We start from the raw sequence: 19,156 nt of genomic DNA, 5'->3' as shown, positions 1-19,156 counted from the left end.
TAGTTGGCCAATAATAGGAATGTCTTCGAAGCATCCATCTCATTTTTACACCAGGCTGATGTGCACTATAGATGCCTTCATAAACCTCAGCCATAACTGTTAATGCTTCTTTTGGTCCTAAACATTCCAACAATAGACCATCTCCCCCCCTTTTGTAGAGATCATTGTTATATATGATGTATTGCATAGATTGCAATTTAATTCTTCTGCTGGCCTTTGAGGATGGGCCAGCCAAGTACTGTATTATTGGATGCCTCCAATTTTGTTCTTGTAAATCATTATGATTGATTTCCAGGACCGCATTCCTTTTATTTAAGGGTGGTATAGATTTCTGGTATGTTGTTTGGCTTATGTCCCGTTGGGTACCTTCCTTCCTCTTGAAATTCGAGGCTTTTTGAGCCACATCATTAGTTCTATTATTCAAGAATCTTGGAACATGAGTTACATTTGCTATTTGAAATTGAGAGAGCAAATGTAATGCGACAACATAATATGGCAGCATGCTTATACTTTGACATTTAAAAATCCCTTTCACTTGGTTAACCACCAATTGAGAATCTCCAAATATGTCAACTGCATGTACTTGTAATCCAATAAGAATTTCCAATCCCACTATCAAGGCTTCATATTCAGCTTGATTATTAGAACAAGTAGTTTCATCCACTCTGAAACCGTGTGTGGTTTCTATTCCTTGTGGTGACTTAATCACTATACCAATTCCAGTTAAGCCATTGGCTTTCGATCCATCGAACTACATTTGCCATGGCTCGACACTAGCCATGCCAAGTTCCATTATCTCTTGACTCTCTGTTTGAGATGGATGGTCTGCCAAAAAATTGGCTAAAACTTGTCATTTCACTGCCTTTTGGGGAACATATTCTAAGTGAAATTCTGACAAGGCTAATACCCATTTGCCAATTCTTTCCCTCAACATAGGTCTAGATAACATATATTTAACCAAATCTGTGGTTGCAATTACCAAGACAGTTGTAGGCAAAAGGTAATATCTTAATTTCATTGCAGCAAAATACAACGCAAGGCAAAGCTTTTCTACAGCTGAATATTTACATTCACAAGAATTTAAAAACCCACTAAGGTAATAAACAGCTTGCTCCTTTCCTTCTTCATTGTCTTGGGCTAAGAAAGCTCCCAATGAATCTTCTGCTACAGCTATATACAACTTCAAAGGCTTAACGCTATTTGGTGGCATCAGTACTGGAGGGTTGGCCAAGTAGGCTTTGATTCCTTCGAAAGCAATTTGATGCTCTGCTGTCCACATAAATTCATCTTCATCTTTCAGCCTTAATAAGGAAGAAAATACTTTAGTTTTCCCTGCAGTGTTAGAAATGAATCTTTGAAGAAAATTAACCTGTCCAAGGAACTTTTGTAATTCTTTCTTACTTGATGGAGGTCTGGCTTCAATGATTGCTTTGGCTTTATTCTGGTCAATCTGTATTCCTTTCTTGTGTACTACGTAGCCCAAGAAGCTTCCAGATGATACGCCAAAAGTACACTTAAGAGGATTAAGCTTCAATTTAAACTTTCTCATTCTTTCAAAGGCTGCTTCTAGGTGAAACAGATGTTCCTCCATGGATTGAGATTTAACTACAATGTCATCAATATAACACTCTAAATACCCTCCAATAAGGTCATGAAAGATAGTGTTCATAGCTCTCTGATATGTGGCCCCAGCATTTTTTAGGCCAAATGGCATTTTAACCCATTCGAAGGTCCCAATATTCCCAGGACATCTGAATGCTGTCTTGTGGATATCCTCCTCCGTAATGCAGATTTGGTTGTAACCAGAGTGTCCATCCATTATTGATAAAATTTGATGCCCTGCTGAACTGTCCACCAGCAAATCTACTATAGGCATAGGATATTCATCTTTTGGAGTTACTGGATTTAGGTTTCTAAAATCGATGCATACCCTCATTTTGCCATTCTTCTTAACTACAGGCACAATATTAGATAGCCATTCAACATACCTGGCTGTCCTGATAAAGCCTGCCTTGAGTAGTCTAAGAATTTCTTCCTTAACTTTCTAGGTCACTTCTGGACCCATTCTTCTTGGTTTTTGTTTGTATGGCTTGAAGTTAGGCTTCATAGGAAGCCTATGTTCCACAAATGACCTATCCAATCCTGGTAGTTCATTATAAGACCATGCGAAACAATCTTTATATCTCCTCAGTATAACCAACAACTGGTTCCTGTCAAGAGTATTCAACCGAGCACTTATATAAATGGGTTGTTGTACAGAACCTTCCCCTAAATTCATTTCTTCTAAGGGGTCTTGTATCTGAGTACTTACTGGAACTCCTTCTTTGATTCCTTCTGGCTTCGAAGCAATCTCCTTGCTGCGTTCTGTTCCCAGGTTCTTTGATTCAACCTCTTTACCTTCCTCCTCATAGACGAAGTCTATCCACAAGGCTTCTTCTTCCTGTATTTCTTGGACTTTTGTCTCTATGTCCAATGCATAGTATTTATCAAAGGTCAAAACTCTGGCTTGTTGCTGCTCCTGCTTGTAGTCAATTATCATGGCTTCTTTCTCTTGCTCCCGCACTTTCTGGACTATTAACTTTACATCCAATATTGAAAACTTAATTAAAGCCAAAGACTTGGCTTCTGGTGCTTCATCTTGCTGCCTATAACCAGGCATCATTGTCATCTTTAACAACTACCTCTTCATCAGCACTCTCCTGGACTAAGTGCTTCAGGTGTGTCACTTCCTCATCAGCCGTTACTTCGGCTGAGCCATCAGATTTTATCAGTATACTAAGCGGTGTCACTTCCTCAACATACAACTTGGCTTCTGTGAAGTCTGCGCAGGCTACGAAAGGTTGAGGATCCGCATCAATTTCCTCCGTCTCTCCATTGCCTAGAGCCATTATCATTTTTTAATGCAAAGAGGAAGGCACTCATTTGTTAGTGTGAATCCAATCTCTACCAAGTAAAGCATTGTACTTCGCATTGCTGTCGATGACGAAAAACGCCGTCATGCAGTCCCTGGTTCCCACACTCAGGTTGATGGGTAGAATTCCTTGGGCCATCTGTTTGTCCCCTGCAAAACCAGCAATGGTTGTACTGGTTGGGATTAACCTGGGATTCTTTTTCCCTAATTTCTTCAAGGAAGATTTCGGTAGTAAGTTCACTGCTACCCCATTATCCACTAAGACTCGGTTCAACTGTATCCCATCGAAGAAGGCCTTAATATACAAAGGCTTAACATGTTGTGTCATAGGATTCGAGGGATATTCAAAAGGATACGAGAGGTTAATACTTACCACTTCTTCACTCTCATACTCAGTTTCCATTAGGGTAATCATTCCGGAATTATCTTGTACTATACTCACTTGTGAGTCTTCACTAGAGATTGGAATTAGGCCAATTCCTTGCCCCTCTTGATTCTCATCTCCAGCTTGGAATTCATGAGGTAGTATGTGTACCATGTTTACTGACACCGAGCCAAATTGGATGGCCGGTCGTGTCTGCTTCTCCTTTTGGCCACCTTGTTCAATCACTCCAAAAGCATCCTCCATGCCACTTTCTAGTATTTTATCCTTTAAATGGTCTGTCACGATTGGTTTTTCAACCAGGAACGTTTGTTCAGCCATGAAGGCTTTGAACATTTCTTCCTCAACCATTTCTTTCTTTTGGCTTAAACCAACTTCCGTCTCTGGTTCGCTGTCACTTTTCATTAGTGCCTTCTCTAATCCCGCTAAACTGGACTTCTCCCTGGCTCTTAGTTCATAATGAACTTTGGCCAACTGTTTTCTGTTGTAACCCATTTTGCCTTGTAGAGTTGGTTTTGGAGTAGGGTCTGACTTTGGATTCTTCTTTCCTTCTGTCTGTGCCAATAAAGAATTCTCTCCATTTTCTTTCAGGTCTCGTTGGTACTGAGTGTATCTACACTGAATTTTTCTCCTTTGTGATCTAGAAATCACGGGGACCATATTTGGTTCCTTTGTTTTTGGGTGCTTAAGGAAGACCCAATTGTTCGGAGCCACCAAAGGCGGTCTGACCATCCTACCTTGGTTTCCAGCAACATCTCTCTGGGTAGACACTTCTCTAGGTTTGTTCCGTATTACAAACCAGTCTGGGACCCCAGGTACCCACGAACTTACTGACCCTGCCGTGGAACTACTTCCTTCTTCCTTCGAAGCTTTCCTCGAAGCTAGCCGCGAAGGCCACTGCTTGGTTCTGACTTCATGCTTTGGGCCTAACTCCGGCCTTCGATGAAGGTGTCCACTTTCTGTCTTGCGTGAGGCTAGTTTAGGGGACCAATCTCTGGTTTTAATCCTATAAATTGGACTTCTCTCCAATCTCCTCCCAGAATGGCTGCTCTCCGTTTTGTAATAATTAGCTGGCCTGGATTCATGTAAAGGCTTCTTGCCTTTGAAATGCATCCTATCAACTGTTGGTTCAACCCTCAAGGGCTGCTGCCTGACGCTAGATGGATATGGCCTCTTATTGTAAGCATTGGTTGGTTTAGGACGTCTCTGCACATCCTTGTAGTACTGCTTCCCATCAGTCGGGAGTCCTTTCAACCATTTGTAGCTTAGTCTGCACCTAGGACACATCCTCTGCATTACAGCTGCTTCGAAGGAATCGTCATCCAATGCTTCTTCCTCAGAGTCTTCCCTCTGGTGTGAGAAACCTTGTCCAATAACTGGTAGATCTCTAGTGTCTTTCTTGATTGTTGTCTGGTTGGCCACATGCATCTGTACATTGACTTCTTCCAATTCTTTCAAAGACAGGTTCTGAAAGTCTGGCATAATGACATTAGCTTCTACCTCTCTAATTTATGGAAATGGATTACTGTCGATCCCCATGGCCTTTTCAACTTTGGCTGGGAATTTCAAACTCCTTTTCCGAATTTGTTTTTGGATCCTGTCTCGAAAAACAATACAGTTTTTAGTCGAGTGAAACCAAGAATTATGCCATTTACAATATACTTTTTTTTTAAGTTCATCAAGAGATGGAATTTTAACCCTTTTTAGTAACTTAAGGAAGTTGGCCGCAAGCAAATGATCAAAAATATCATCTGCCTTAGTTAAATCGAAAGAATGTTTCCTGTGGAGATCTTTCTTTTTAAATTGTTGGCCAATTGTCTTATCTTTATGAATTAATGCTTCACAGATCATAGGCTCTTTCCCCACAATCTCTGCTACATCAATCTCATAGTTAGTATCTTTGTAGTATGTCTTATATGATACATTATTTCAATCTTGCTCCTCTTCTAGTAATGCTTCGTATCTAGATACTTTGTAAGTCAGTTCCACTAAGTCCCTGAACTCTGTTGAGTCAAACTTCTTTCGAAGCCTAAATTCTAAGCCATTTTGAGCCAATCTTACGAATTCTGGCTCTGGCAAAATGACTCTACATTTATTTCGATTCCTTTTAAATCTGGTAATAAACTGAGTAGCCTTTTCTTTAGGCCTTTGACTCAACCTTGCCAAGTCTGCCATGAAAACTTCTGGCTCCGATTGGAAAAATTTGGCATGAAATGCCTCTTCCATTTGTTGCCAAGTTTGGATTGAGCCAGGTGTAAGGTTAATGTACCATACAAATGCTCCCCCAGTTAGAGAATTTGGGAACAACCTCAGCATCATAAAATCATTATTAGTGAATTCACCGCATTGAGCAGCGAACCTAGCGATATGCTCTACTGTTGATTGGTTTCCATTCCCATAAAAAGGGTGAAATCTGGTATCCTGAAACCTCTTGGGTATTCATATACTCTATCTATCCATTCTGGGTAGGGTTTTCTGTATACAAGAGTCTGGACCCCCCGAGCCATTGGTCCACACATCTCCCTAATGATGTCAGCAATTTGGTCCTTAGGGACCATATTTTGTGCCTACTAAATCACCGCCGAAGGAACAAACACAGGATTTGGTGGACAAACTTGTGCTTGTGGTCCTCTTGGTCCATAAGGTGGTATATTTGGGACTGGTTGTTCCTGTGGTGTAGGTTGTTGTTGTTGGGGATATGGGTAACCCCTTTGAATTTGTCCTACGAAAAGACCTACGAAAGGTGCTGGAACTGGTGTTGTGTCTCTTCCATTTGTAGGAAACCTTCTAACCCCCCGGGTATAAATTTGAATAAGGGATTAGTGAACCCCCTTGTGTTAGGCATGGCTTCGAACATGGGATTCGAAACCATTCTTATGCCATTTCCTTGTACTGGGCCAGTTCCACCAAATTGCATGGCTTCACTGTTAAGTACTGAGACATTTTGACCTACAACGGGCCTTGGAACAGGTTCATACCAAGACTGAGGTGATGGTCTTTCATGGTTCTGATTACTAGTTTGTCTATTAGAATGTCCATTAACTTGCATAGGCTGCTTATCTCTAGCCAATTTTTGTTGAGGGACATTCGAAATTTCCTCCATGTGTCTTGCGTTTGTTAGTTGGTGGTTATTCATTCGATCCAAAAAGGATGTTGCCCACCTTTCCATTGCGTTCATTAATTGTTGTTCCATTGCATCTATTAAGCCACCCCATGGATTTATTGGCTGAGTAGATGGGACAGTGGATGGTCCAATTCCTTGGTCTCGTCTAATATTACGAACAAATGGTATTTGTTCTGAAGTACTGGTCTGTTCGACCATAGGTTCCGATAAAATAGGAGTTTCCACAGGATGTGTTATCACATTATCCTCTGGATTAGGTATCTCTACCTCTCCTTCCACGCCTTCTTCCAAGCGTTCATTTTCTCCTTGTCTCCTACGTCTAGCCATTTTAAATGTAGTCCCACTGGGCATGCCAAAAATATATGTTGGTTTTTTGGCTTTCGAAGGTTTTTATTGTGATTGCGAGCATGCCAGCAAGGATCAATTTAGTCCTTACAGAAATTTAATTGCCAACCAATTATCAGATGACTGTGTTTTAGTTCTCTCAACCTCAATGAAGAGGATTTTTACTGGTGGCTTGATTTAGGAGAATTTAAACAGAATACCAATCAAATAAAGAAAATCTGAAGCATTTCACTAGAATGAAAAATTTACAATGATTCGAAGCGACAATCTATTTGAAACTACTCCTATGAATGAAAATGCAGTGCATAATTTGAAGTACTAGAATGTAAAGAACAGGGTATGTAAAAGTAAAGTAGAATAAAACTGGTTTTTTAGATCTGAGTCCGAGGGCTTTTTTCAGGGCCTTCTCTGCTATTTATACTGCTCAAAGATGACAGTCGAACTGTATTTCTAACCGTCGAACTGCTCCCCCATGATTGCTGATTATGTAGCCTCAAGATTAGCTCCACTATGCTATCATTTGCAGTTAAGCTTCCCTTATAAATTTGAATTTAAATAAGAGTAACCGCTGATGCCACATCACCTTGCATCTCTTTGTTGATTCACTGCTACTCAGATCTCATAACAATCAATATCAACTGCCACGTGTATGATCAGGATCGAAGGCTTGAATGGTCTCCCCATATTACCCTTACTTTGCCACGCGTTGAATTGTAACTGGCTTGTACAAAATATGCAGCCAATAGTTACGTTATTAGAATGTTACATTGGAATGTTACGTCCTTATTCGTAATGTAGAATTTGTTCCAGAATGAGAAAAAATTCAAAACATCTATAATGTAAATTGCCCAAATGTATAATTTCACATTTAGAAAAACCTACTTTTATACTTCAAAATTTTAACCCAAATATCTACGTGACTACCTTTTGTATAATTTTAATTTTAATGAGACCTTTGGATTCATAAGAAAAAAGGGATGACTAACCAATTCATAAGATCACATTTTGAGATTTATTGATATTTCACCTAAAAATAAAATATTTTAACTAAAAATAAAAATAAAAGCACTAAAAATAAAATAACCTAAAAATTAGGCAACGTATAAACTACAGTCAATATATCAATATTTCCACTTCCATAATTACTTGTATTCTAATCCTGTTGCTCTACTAGTAAAAAACTTTAGACTCTATTTGCCTAGCTTCAGTTCACTTTTTTGTTGAATTTTATAGTAATTTAACCTACTTTTATGGATTTTGTGTATAGTGAATCAGTAATGTTAAGGATTAAAAACTCCAGCACAAAAATATAGTAAGAAAAAAGATGTGTGAATTAAACTTGCTATTTATAGTTATGATTTATGCTCAACTTGTGATTTTAAGAAAAATTATGCTTTTTTATTATTATTATTTAAGATTTGAAGAAAAATTGGGTATTTAATTTGTAATTTTAAGATTATCACATTAGGTTTAATGTCAAGCTAGCATTTGACTCCCAACATAACTACTAATTAGGGATGTTCAACGGATATTCCGATTCTTTCAAATTAACCGAACCAAACCGATCTGTCGCATTTTGGATGGATGCGTGATGGCGGGCAGATAGTTGCAAATTAATTTTTTCAATCCGCCTAGTTTTGGACGGATGACGGATTTGAGATTCCTTTTGCTACAACCGAATCGCTAAACTATGAGCACCCTTAGTAATTTGTAAGATTTTGTATTTTCAATTTGTTTAGATATTTTGTTTGTGTTTTCAATTGAAAAAGAGTTTAGATATTCTGTTGTGTTTTCAATTTATTTTCAATTTGAAAATCTTTTTATCATATGGCAAATGTTGATATTTGATATTTTTGTGTGGAAAATACAAGGTTTAATATTGTCATTTAAAAAAAAATCAAATTAAATAGTTTGTGAATAAAAAATAGTAATGAAATAATTTTGATAATGCATGATTTTCTTATATGTATTTATTATTGGTATTTGATAATTTACTTGATAATCTTTTGATTATGTTGAGTTTGATTATTATCCACACAAAAAAAAATGTTCACAAGTTGTATTATGTTCAAAATTTTTAAAAATTTAAACCGCCAAACTGATTCATATTCATTCGCCAATCCACCAAGCTGCTCAATTTGCATCTACCAATCCGGCAGACAGATGCGGATTAAATTTTTTCAATCGCCAATCTGACGAACAGATGGCAGATTGGAAGTTCCCCGGCCGCAACCATACCGCGAACACCTCTACTACTAATCAATAGTTATAAGGGTGAGGAAGATTACGGTACTCACTTTTTAAAATGTGTATATCATATGTACCTTATAACTAAAAATAAAAATAATATAATTTCATACTTTTTAAGTTATAACTAAAAGAAAAAAATTATTATAACTAAACATAATATGAAATATAATTAAAGAATTCATGGGTCATAACTAAAATAATGTCATAATTAAAGAAAAAAATAACATAATTAGAAGTGCACACGTTACATTCTTTTCAAGGCGGTGTATATTAGAGTTTTCCTTTAAAGGTAAGTTACATTGACCAACTCTGAAATTTTTAAAAATATATATAATAAATAATATATATATATATATATTATTTTTATCTCTTTTAAGTAAAATTTAATGAATTCAAACTAATACAAATAGTGAAAAAATATAAAAATTAACAACATATGATATATTTTTTTATATAAAAGAAATAATAATATTATTTTTTGTCTATATAACTAACAAATTATTAATAAAAATTAAGTCAAATGTTGTATAAATTAATAGTTTAAGTAAACTTAATAAAATTATGTCAAAATTATAAAATTTATTATATTTTTTTCAAATTTCAAAAAAAACTTAGTGTAAATTATTCATATTTTAAGGAGCGATGAATTTCACAAATAATTTGATAAGTACAGTATTTTAATAAATAATTATATTTAAAATATAAAATTTCACTAAAAAGACCCAAATTATTAGGTGTAATTACTATTTGGAGCATTCATCCCAAGATTTAGCAGGTGTTTGGCATGTAATAAAAAAATATACTTTTTTTTATATACATATACTTATTTGGATCACATCAATCAATATATATCAATATATTCTCTCTACTTTTTTATCTATTTTTTCTACTATTGTATATATTTATTTATAAAAAATAGAACATTTCAAACCACCCCTTACACCAGTCACTCCAAGAATCTAGCTACCCCCACAAAAGTCCCTACCATTTTCCACTTCAACAAATTTCAAAAAGGATACTGACGGTCTCTAGTTTAGATCTAGATAGTCGGGTCTAGTTCAGTTTATTAGGCTCATTTTTTGACCCCTTTTTGATAATCAGAATGGTTTATAATTTACGAGTTGTTGAGTATATTATTTCTGTAAAAATAACGTCGATCGGATAACTGATATTATGTATTCGGATCACTTTTATCTGAAAAAAAATAAACGGTCAGAAAATTAATAATTCATAAAAAAGTGATCTAAATACATAATATCTGCTATCCAATCGATATGATTTTTTACAGGGATAATGTACTCAGCAAACTCTAAATATGAACAGTTCAAATTATTGAAAAATGACCCAAAAAGTTGACCTAATGAGCCGGACTGGATCCTAGCCCCAGCAAGAAAGGCCCAAAATCAAACCAAACAGCCCTTAAACCAACGCAAATTGAGAGAGAGAGAGAGAGAGAGAGAGAGAGAGAGAGAGAGATGGCAGGTTATAGAGCTGAAGATGAATATGATTACTTGTTCAAGTTGGTTTTGATTGGTGATTCAGGTGTGGGTAAATCGAACCTTCTCTCGAGGTTTACGAGGAACGAATTTAATCTGGAATCCAAGTCCACTATTGGGGTTGAGTTCGCTACCAAAGGCCTCAACATTGATGGCATGGTCATCAAAGCTCAAATTTGGGACACTTCTCTCTCTGAAATTTTGCTTTTTTCGGATATTGGTATATTTGTATTTGTATGTGTATTTATCTACATGTGTATGCTTGTTGATGTATATCCATCATCCATGTCTGCAAAAGTACACTTCAATTATGTATTTGTTTGTGAAGTTAGCTCTGAATTCTTGTGTTTTCACTTGAATTTTTAATGGGTTTTGTTGGGCCAGGAAAATTAAATGATTATCTGTGAAGTTCAACAATTTTTTATGTGGGTTTTGATGTTTAATGACATTCTTAATGGTCTTTGAAGCCACAAATGGCTATTATTTACAATAATGATTTTGGCATATCCCACCCAATATGATATTCTGTGGGTTTGTGTGGTGATTTTGAAGGAATCAACTTCTTGTTTGACTAAATACAAATTACAATGAAGCTTGGTTCCATTCAGTATCTTTATAATGACTGTGTACCTCAGTTCATAGTGAAATGATGTAAAATACGGAAGCAACTTCTTTACTTCCTTTTGTAAGCACATTTTTCTAACATAGTTAACAAACTTTTAAGCTGATTGGCATGGAGGCATACCTATGGAGCTTTTAATTGCACCAAAATACAAACTCTTTACAACCATTTTCTAATTAATCTTCTCTTCAAAATTTAAAATTTTCATTTTATCTCTTTACACCCCCCATAATTCCACCCATACCCTCGTCCCTAATTTCCCAACGTCTCATTACACCTTTATTCTTTAAAACCCTAACTCTATCCCACACCAACCACCACCTTGGACCTCCATAGTTGCCACCTCCAACCACCAACCCCCTCCCTCCACTATAATTCATGTATAATACAAAGTAAATACAATTGTAAAGATGCTTGGTCAGAATCATATAAACAAATAGTACTGTACCTTCTACAAATAATTCTTTGTAGAAAACAAGTTTAGAGAATGACAAACTTTACTCTTTAAAGTATGATGGGAAACAATATCTTGCCTCCTGTTAGCTTCTTGAAGTTAATAAACAGTTGATTGAGCAGAGACAGAAAACCAAGCTCCACAGGAATTTTTCAGGCCAGCCTATTGCGATAACATTCACGAGCAACAAGGTTAGCGCAAACAGAAATATTGGCGGGAATTTCACCGGTGATTGAATTATTGCCTAGTTTCAATATTCACAGTCTTCGTAGATGGCCGAGTTCAGGAGGGATTTGATGAGTGAAGCTATTGTTAAGCAACCACAGTTCCCTAAGGAAGCTCAGATTTCCAACGTGAGGCAAAATGGAGCTTGTCAATATTCACAGTCAACCTCTTGTGGCGACGGCCACATGTTATGCCAGCCCATTGACAGACGTGGACAAATTCATTCCACAAATTTAGAGCTCCAAATGGATCACTGGTTATTTGAGCCTTGAATGCGAGCATTGCTAGCCGATCTGTCTCATTCCTGGCTACACGAACATGACGACTAGGAGAGCCTGAACCATCTAAACACATCATGAGAACAAAAACAACAACAACAACATGCATGAACTGAAACAGAGTCCATGACATTGTTGAAACTAATATTAAACTCATCTAGGGAATAGTGTTGTCTTCAATGTTCTAAATCACTTCTTCTTCCTTTTATTTTTATTTTATTTATTTATTTATTTTTTCTCTCTCTATTAGGCTTAAAGGTTTCTCGATCAATCCCATCTCTCACTGCATTTATTCAAGAACCCAACAATGAAGTCAATCAGTCTTGCCGAAAAAAAGTCATAATCATGATCAAGATCATGCACATGCCATCAATCTATAGTTTAAATTCATTCTAGAACTCACACTACCGGTTTAATCTTCACCCCACAATCTATATCTTTTTTCTTTAGTTTTCAAATTCCTATCACAATCTATAATCTAAACATAGCCTTAAACTTTTTTTATTAAATTTAAAATCAAATGAAATTTCATTTTACTCCCCAAACTATCATTTAAAAATTAATTTAATCCAGATTTTTTTAATAATAATTTTATACTTAAACTATTCCATTTTATATTAATTTCACCCTCACCGTTAGCTACCATGTATAATTGATGATATTGCATGCTCCAGATGGAACGGGTCGGATTGATCCACGCTAGCCAAACTGTTGCCCGAGTGTTGAGCTCACAGAGAAACCTACACAAGAGTTCAACAGGGAACGGGGAGTCCCTCCGCGAACCCTCCGACGAGCAAGTTAGAGAAGTAAGAGTGATGGAATGTAGAGATAAGGTGGTGATAGAGAACTTAACCTTCTCTTTGTCTTAGAAGCCTGCTTATATCCTTTGTTCATCATTTTCTTGTCCACTCCGAGCTGTCATGTTGGTTGAAAGTCTATGTTCTAGCTTGCCTTGTTCATGGTGAGGTTGTTCTGTTCCGACGTGAAGGGGTTATCGTAATAAATGATGCATGGGAACTCATTAATGGCTGATGTGTAGTGCAATAACTCTGCAGGATCTTTGTCTGATAATGTGGCTGGTTCTAGTCTGGACAAGTGTCTAGATGTCATTGGTTCTTGGTGTAACGTTGGGTTCCAAGAAAGTTGGGTTTTAGTATTTGAATCATGGATTGGGCCATAAGTGGTGGGCCAAAAGCTCCTATAGACCCACCTACGTCAGTAGTCCCCTATTCCCAAGTGCAGCTTCAGTCCAACGAAGGGAATAATGAAGAAAACAGGGGTTGTGAGAGGTCAACAGAGAGAGGACCGACTGGGAGGTAGGCCGACCGCGAGGGGTGACCGAGTGGGAAGGTCGACCGGTAGGGGTGACCTAGTGGGAAGGCTGACCGCGAGGAGGGGCGACCGCGAAGGGTGACCGAGTGGAAGGGCCAACCACGAAGAGTGACCGAGTGGTGAGGCCGACCACGAAGGGTGGCCGAGTGGACGGACCGACCGTGAAGGGTGACCGAGTGAGAAGGGAAAATAGCGGTGCGCGGGACTCGAGGAACGGCGGGGCACGTGGAAGAAAGTAGTGGATCGTGGGCGTACATGTGGCATAATCCTTTAATGGGGGAGGTGACGCGTTAGTAAGAAGTGAAAGGACAGGGTAATATAGGGCAGTGAAAAGGCAATGGCGGGAGTTTTTTGAAAATTTTCAAACTGGCGAAATTTAATCGTGGCCCTTGGAATATAGGCAAACCGTGGGCATTTGAAGTTATTCGCTTTACCTACCTTATCGCCAAAAACCAACACATACCTGAAGTGAACTCATTTGTCTCGTGTGACACACCTCTGCAACACTTTGCGAACTTCCTTGTGCCAGCGTCAGAAGCAATACGTAGACACATAGGAGAAATGGCCCGAGAGGAAGTGCCAGCCGCAATGCTTGACTCGTTAGGTGATGATGACACGGTGGAATTGGCGGAACAGCATCGGGTGGAGCGAAGGAAGGGGAGGGGGGCTGGTCAAGCGGTGTGGGCTCGTCCGACGACGATGATTGCGGCCGCAAGGCCCATTAGCCAAGTGGAGCTGGACCACTGGCACACCAAGCCAAACAGATCCATGTTTACAGCAGAGAAGTTGGAGGGGGTATGGAGGAAGTACCAAATTCTGGCGAAAATAGGGTTGAGGCTGCCCACGTCCAAGGAGAGGGCGTCGGATGTACGGTCGAACAAGTTTAGCCTATACGAGAAGGCGCTGCGGGGGGGTCTGAGGCTACCACTTCCCCAAATTATGGTGGACGTGCTTAACAGGTTAGAAGTGGCACCAGGGCAGTTGATGCCAAACATCTGGAAGATATTAATGACCTGTGCGACCGCCTGGGCGTAGGCGACCGGAGGGGCGGCCATGACGGTGGAGGAATTCTTCTCCTGCTACAAGGCCTCTGGTCAATAGGAGACGTGGGCGACCTTGCAGGCTGTGGCGGGCCAGGGTCTAGTGGCAGGCTTGCCGTCCTCGGTGAAGGGGTGGAGACCGAGATGGTTTTTCGTGTCAGCGAACGGTGGGAGGGGAGTTCGCATAACATGGAAGGTCCCCACAAAATCGATTGAGCCAAAGTTGGATGTGGCAGCCGAAGACAAGGTGAAGAAGGTGAAGGAGTGGAGGGAGGAGAAGAGGGTGAGGTGGGATGAGTTAGTCCTTCCTTCAATCTTGTTTGCCCTGAAATTCGGACCGCAACCATCGGAGGAGGATCCGGCGAGGGAAGAATTGGAGGTGCAGAGGAAGGCGGAGGAGGAGAGGAGGAGAGAAGATTGTTTGCCAGAGCAAATAAATATAAGGAGACACAATTAGGGCCTGCCCTTAAGCTGGTGATGAAGGAGCGGGTCTGACCGCGTCCCAAGCCGCTAGGTGATAAAGATTTAATTGGGTTTGCCTCACTACCGCCCCCAGTAGACCCGTTGAAGGAGAGGGATAAGCAGAAGGTGGAGGCAGTTTTAAAGAAGTCATGGAAGAATAGGAGAGGCGTACAGGGGGGAAAAGACGCCCCTTCCTTGAAAAAGATAAAGGTTGGGGGGAGGTTGCCCCTATGGTGGAGAAGATGAATGAGGGAAAGGTGGAGACATCTGCAGAAGTGGAGATCGCCCAAGTGCCGAAGGAGGACAAGGGTTCGAGCGTCCAAGTACTGAGCGAACATTTGGGCCCAAGTGTCCAAATGGCAATGATGATGGTACCTACCCCAGAAATAACCCCCAGTCCCAGTGACGGGAAAAATGGGATCAGCAAACCAAAGACGAGTGACGCGCTAGCGACTGCATTGTACCATACACGTGCGCTAGCAGGTGGCTCAGTAGAAGGAGAGGAAGCCAGGGTCACAGCCAACCGCCTTATTGGAGTGGTAGAGGATGCGACCATACGGTCCATGGCGCGGTTGACAGAGGCCGACCTCCTAAGGGGGTTTTGCTCAGCCCAGATGGAGGCAGCGACCCTGGTGACTGCCTTGATAAACAAAGTAGCGCTCTCGAAGATGGAGGTGGAGCCGCTGAGGACCTAATTGGAACAGTCAAAATTACAGTTGCACAATCTAAGGGTTGTGACAACAAGGTGGAGGAAGGTCGCTTGAAGTGCGTGCGCGAAGGGGTTGGAGTATACTCAAAGGGTGAAGGTCATAGAGGTGTTGGCGCTGGTGCAGAGCTACTCGACAGAACGAGCTAGTGCCAAGCTCCTCGCAACCAAGTCAGAGCTAGAAGCGGAGCGCCACAAGGCGATATCGCTTGAGTTCGAGTTGGCGGGCGAGAATAGGAGACTAGAGGAAGTCCAGCAAGCTTGCACCACCGCCAACGAGAGGTGGGAGGAGGCCATGACCAGTGACGAAGATCTGCGGGATCAGGCGGTCAAAGACAAGGAAGAGGCCAATAGTCAGATCGTGGCATTAGAGAAGGCCCTGGTAGAAGAGATGGTGAAATTGGCATCTGAGAGGGCGGCGTACCCCGACATGTGCATGGCGGCCGTAGAGCAATTCAAGGGGTCCGCCGACTTCTAGATGGCCATAGATGCCGCTATCGCTAGCAACTTGGTAAGAGAGGGGAAAGGGGGGGCTGGGCCGTCGGGAGCGGTCGTTGGAGGTAGAAGCGAAGAGGAAGTTATCCAAAACTTCCAGCGGTCTGACTTTTACAAGCATGAAATGAGCGAGTTCTGGGACAGCGGCTGGATGACTTTAAGCATAAGGCGCAGGAGCTGTTCCCAGACGTGGATTTCAACTTGGTGAAGGTAGGCAAAGAAGACGCTGCCCAGACCCCCCTTGACGAAGGCATTGAAGAGGAGGATCTTGCCTTCAGTGAGGAGGAGTGAACTGTGCAGTTGAGTGTAAAAATCTTACTTTTGTTGTTTTGTTTTGTGTGTTTTTTTTTTTTTTTTTTGTGTGTGTGTGTAATTTCTGCAGCGAAGTGTATGAAATCATAAGTGTGTAAATAAAACAACAAAAATTTTTTGGTATTATTGTTGTCGTTATGTCTTGTGAGTTGTAAATTTGGAAATAATGAAAATGGCAGAGCAGAATTTAATGAAAAATTGTGAAAGTTGCTAGTAGATTGTGATGTAAAAAGTTTAGAAATAGGCAGCCAGCCTAACTTGTGAGAAAACCATGATGCAAAAATCGTTAAAAATGGGCATACGTGAAAATGTTAAAAATGTTAAAAATGAAAGATTGGCTTGGACGACTATGGACCTAGATTTTAACTAAATTAAAAATGTAAAAAATGTTTAAAAAATGTTATAGTATGGGCCTGTATTTTAACTAAGTATGGCAACCACGCTGTAACATTAAATTACGAAAATGGACCAGCCGAATTCTTCATTCAAGTTCTAACTAAGACTGGGAAGGCTCTTCATCTAGTTGAGCTTTTTGTGCTCAGTCCGGCTGAGGCTTTAATTAACTCAATCTGGCTGAGCCCTTCGTGCTCAGTCTGGCTGAGGCTTTAATTAGCTAAGTCTGGTTGAGCTTTTCGTGCTCAGTCTAGCTGAGGCTATAATTAACTCTATTTAACAAGTCATTATTGAAACACAACGCAGATAACAGAGATATAAAATCATTGTCATTTAAGACGTAGCCTATTGATCACAAATTTACACCATGTATGAAAAGGACAAAAATAACCAAGTGTGTAGATTGTCAAAAAGAACATACAACAATTGATCAATACAAAAATAGGACATGGCACTTTACTGGAAACAACGCTCCAAGTGCTCGGCGTTCCACGGGTGGGGGAAGGGCCTTTCATATCCTGGAGTCAATAAGTGCCCGGGCAAGGTCTGGCCTTAACAACGTATGGTCCTTCCCAGTTGGCTGCCCGCTTGCCCTCGGCAAGATTTTTGGTGGCAAGAGTTGCTTCGTGCAAAACTAGGTCCCCAACTGCGAACTCCCTTGGTCGGACTTTGCAGTTGTAGTGTGTTCTCATTTTCTATTGATATGGGTCCCGTCTGACAGCAGTGGTTTCTCGGAGCTCTTCAATCAGGTCTAAGTCAGTCCGACGCAATTCTTCGATTAGTTCTAGATTCGGGTGCAAAACCCTCAAGGTTGGCAGACCAATTTCCACTGAGATGACAGCCTCAGCGCCGTATGTTAAGTGAAAGGGAGTCTCCCCAGCGGGGGTTCGGGCGGTAGTGCGATAGGCCCAGAGTACGTTTGGTAATTCCTTAGCCTAGAGTCCCTTAGCGGCTTATAACTTAGTTTTGATGATCTTCAGGAGAGAGCGGTTGGTAACCTCAACTTGCCCATTAGCTTGGGGATGACCTGGGGAAGAGAAACATGGCTGAATGTGAAGCTTTGCACAGAATTTCTTGAACTTGGCATTGTCAAATTGCTTGCCGTTGTCTGAGACGATGGCTTGAGGGATTCCAAATTGGCATACGATCGACTGCCAGATAAATCTGGTTGCGTTCCGTTCGGTGATTGTGGCGAGGGGTTCCGCTTCCACCCATTTAGTGAAGTGATCAATGGTGATGATAGCAAACTTGGTTTGGCCCTTACCGGTAGTCAATGGGCCAACTAAGTCGATCCCCCATTTGGCGAATGGGCAAAGACTGCAAAGTGTGATCAGTTCTATAGGAGGAGCATGGGGGATGTTGGCAAAGCGCTGGCATTTATCACACTTAAGCACAAATTTAGTGGCATCTTGGTTGAGAGTAGGCTAGAAGTAACTAGTGCGAATGTTTTTATGGGCTAGTGACCTTGTACCCGAATGATTACCACATACACCCTCGTGGACTTCCCTCATCACGTAGGTCGCTTGAGTAGGATTGAGGCATCTGAGGTATGGTCGTGAAAATCCACGTGTGTACAGGAGGCCACTGATGATGATGTAATTGGACGACCAGGCCCTAACTTTGGCAGCCTGCTGCTTGTTGTCAGGCAACTCCCCATTTGTTAAAAACAGAAGGATGTCCGCCGCCCATGGGATAGGTTCATTTTGGAGGAAGTGGATCTCCTGCTGGTTTGGCAAAATAGCTGGGTAAGCCAAGTATTCAAGGCAGATGCCACGGCTGAGGTCTAACTGGTTGGTCGAAGCTAATTGAGCCATTTCATCTGCCTTGGAGTTTTCTGACCGAGGGATGTGTTTGATGTGGAAAGTATTGAAAAGGCGAACAAGGGGAAGTGCAATATCACTGTAAGCTCGCATTGTGTCTTCCTTTTACGTTGAATTCCCTCGTAATTTGTCCGACGATTAGTTGAGAGTCACTGAACACCTGGATATGGCTTACACTAATGTCTTTGGCTAGGCGAAGGCCTACTATCAAGGCCTCATATTCGACCTCATTATTGCTTGCGTCGAACAAGAAACAGAGAGCACACTTGAAATAACCACCCTCGAGGGCGGTGAGGATGAGACCAACCCCATTACCTTCTTTGCGGGATGATCCATCGACATTGAGGGTCCAAGAGTGGGGATCTTCCGCCTCAGTGTTGAACTGCTTGGGCGGGGGGGCCGTGGTTGGAGTGGGATTGGTGAATTCCAAGATAAAATCGATAACAGCCTGTCCTTTGATCATTGTTCGAGGTCGATAGGAGATTTCAAACTGGCTGAGTTCGACAGAC

The 19,156-nt window shown here is 40.7% G+C and overlaps 1 protein-coding gene across 1 annotated transcript; it reads right to left on the bottom strand.

Annotated features, from left to right (window-relative positions):
* Positions 1-18,251: 18,251 nt before the first annotated feature.
* LOC145798124 (uncharacterized) lies at positions 18,252-18,740 on the bottom strand. The gene has a single exon (XM_082885603.1). It carries the CDS (start codon positions 18,738-18,740, stop codon positions 18,252-18,254), a length of 489 nt encoding a protein of 162 aa, XP_082741729.1.
* Between the last annotated feature and the right edge of the window lie 416 nt (positions 18,741-19,156).

The sequence above is a fragment of the Camellia sinensis genome, chromosome 8 (genome assembly GCF_055761805.1).
Source record: "Camellia sinensis isolate YWXY chromosome 8, ASM5576180v1, whole genome shotgun sequence".
Classification (NCBI taxonomy): domain Eukaryota; kingdom Viridiplantae; phylum Streptophyta; class Magnoliopsida; order Ericales; family Theaceae; genus Camellia; species Camellia sinensis.
Note: the sequence above shows the minus strand (reverse complement) of the source record. Positions and strands in the feature narration are given on the sequence as shown.

What these genes read in the sequence shown, in the direction of transcription:
- LOC145798124 (XM_082885603.1), bottom strand. Translation starts at nt 18,740, where the DNA reads ATGCGAGCTTACAGTGATATTGCACTTCCCCTTGTTCGCCTTTTCAAT.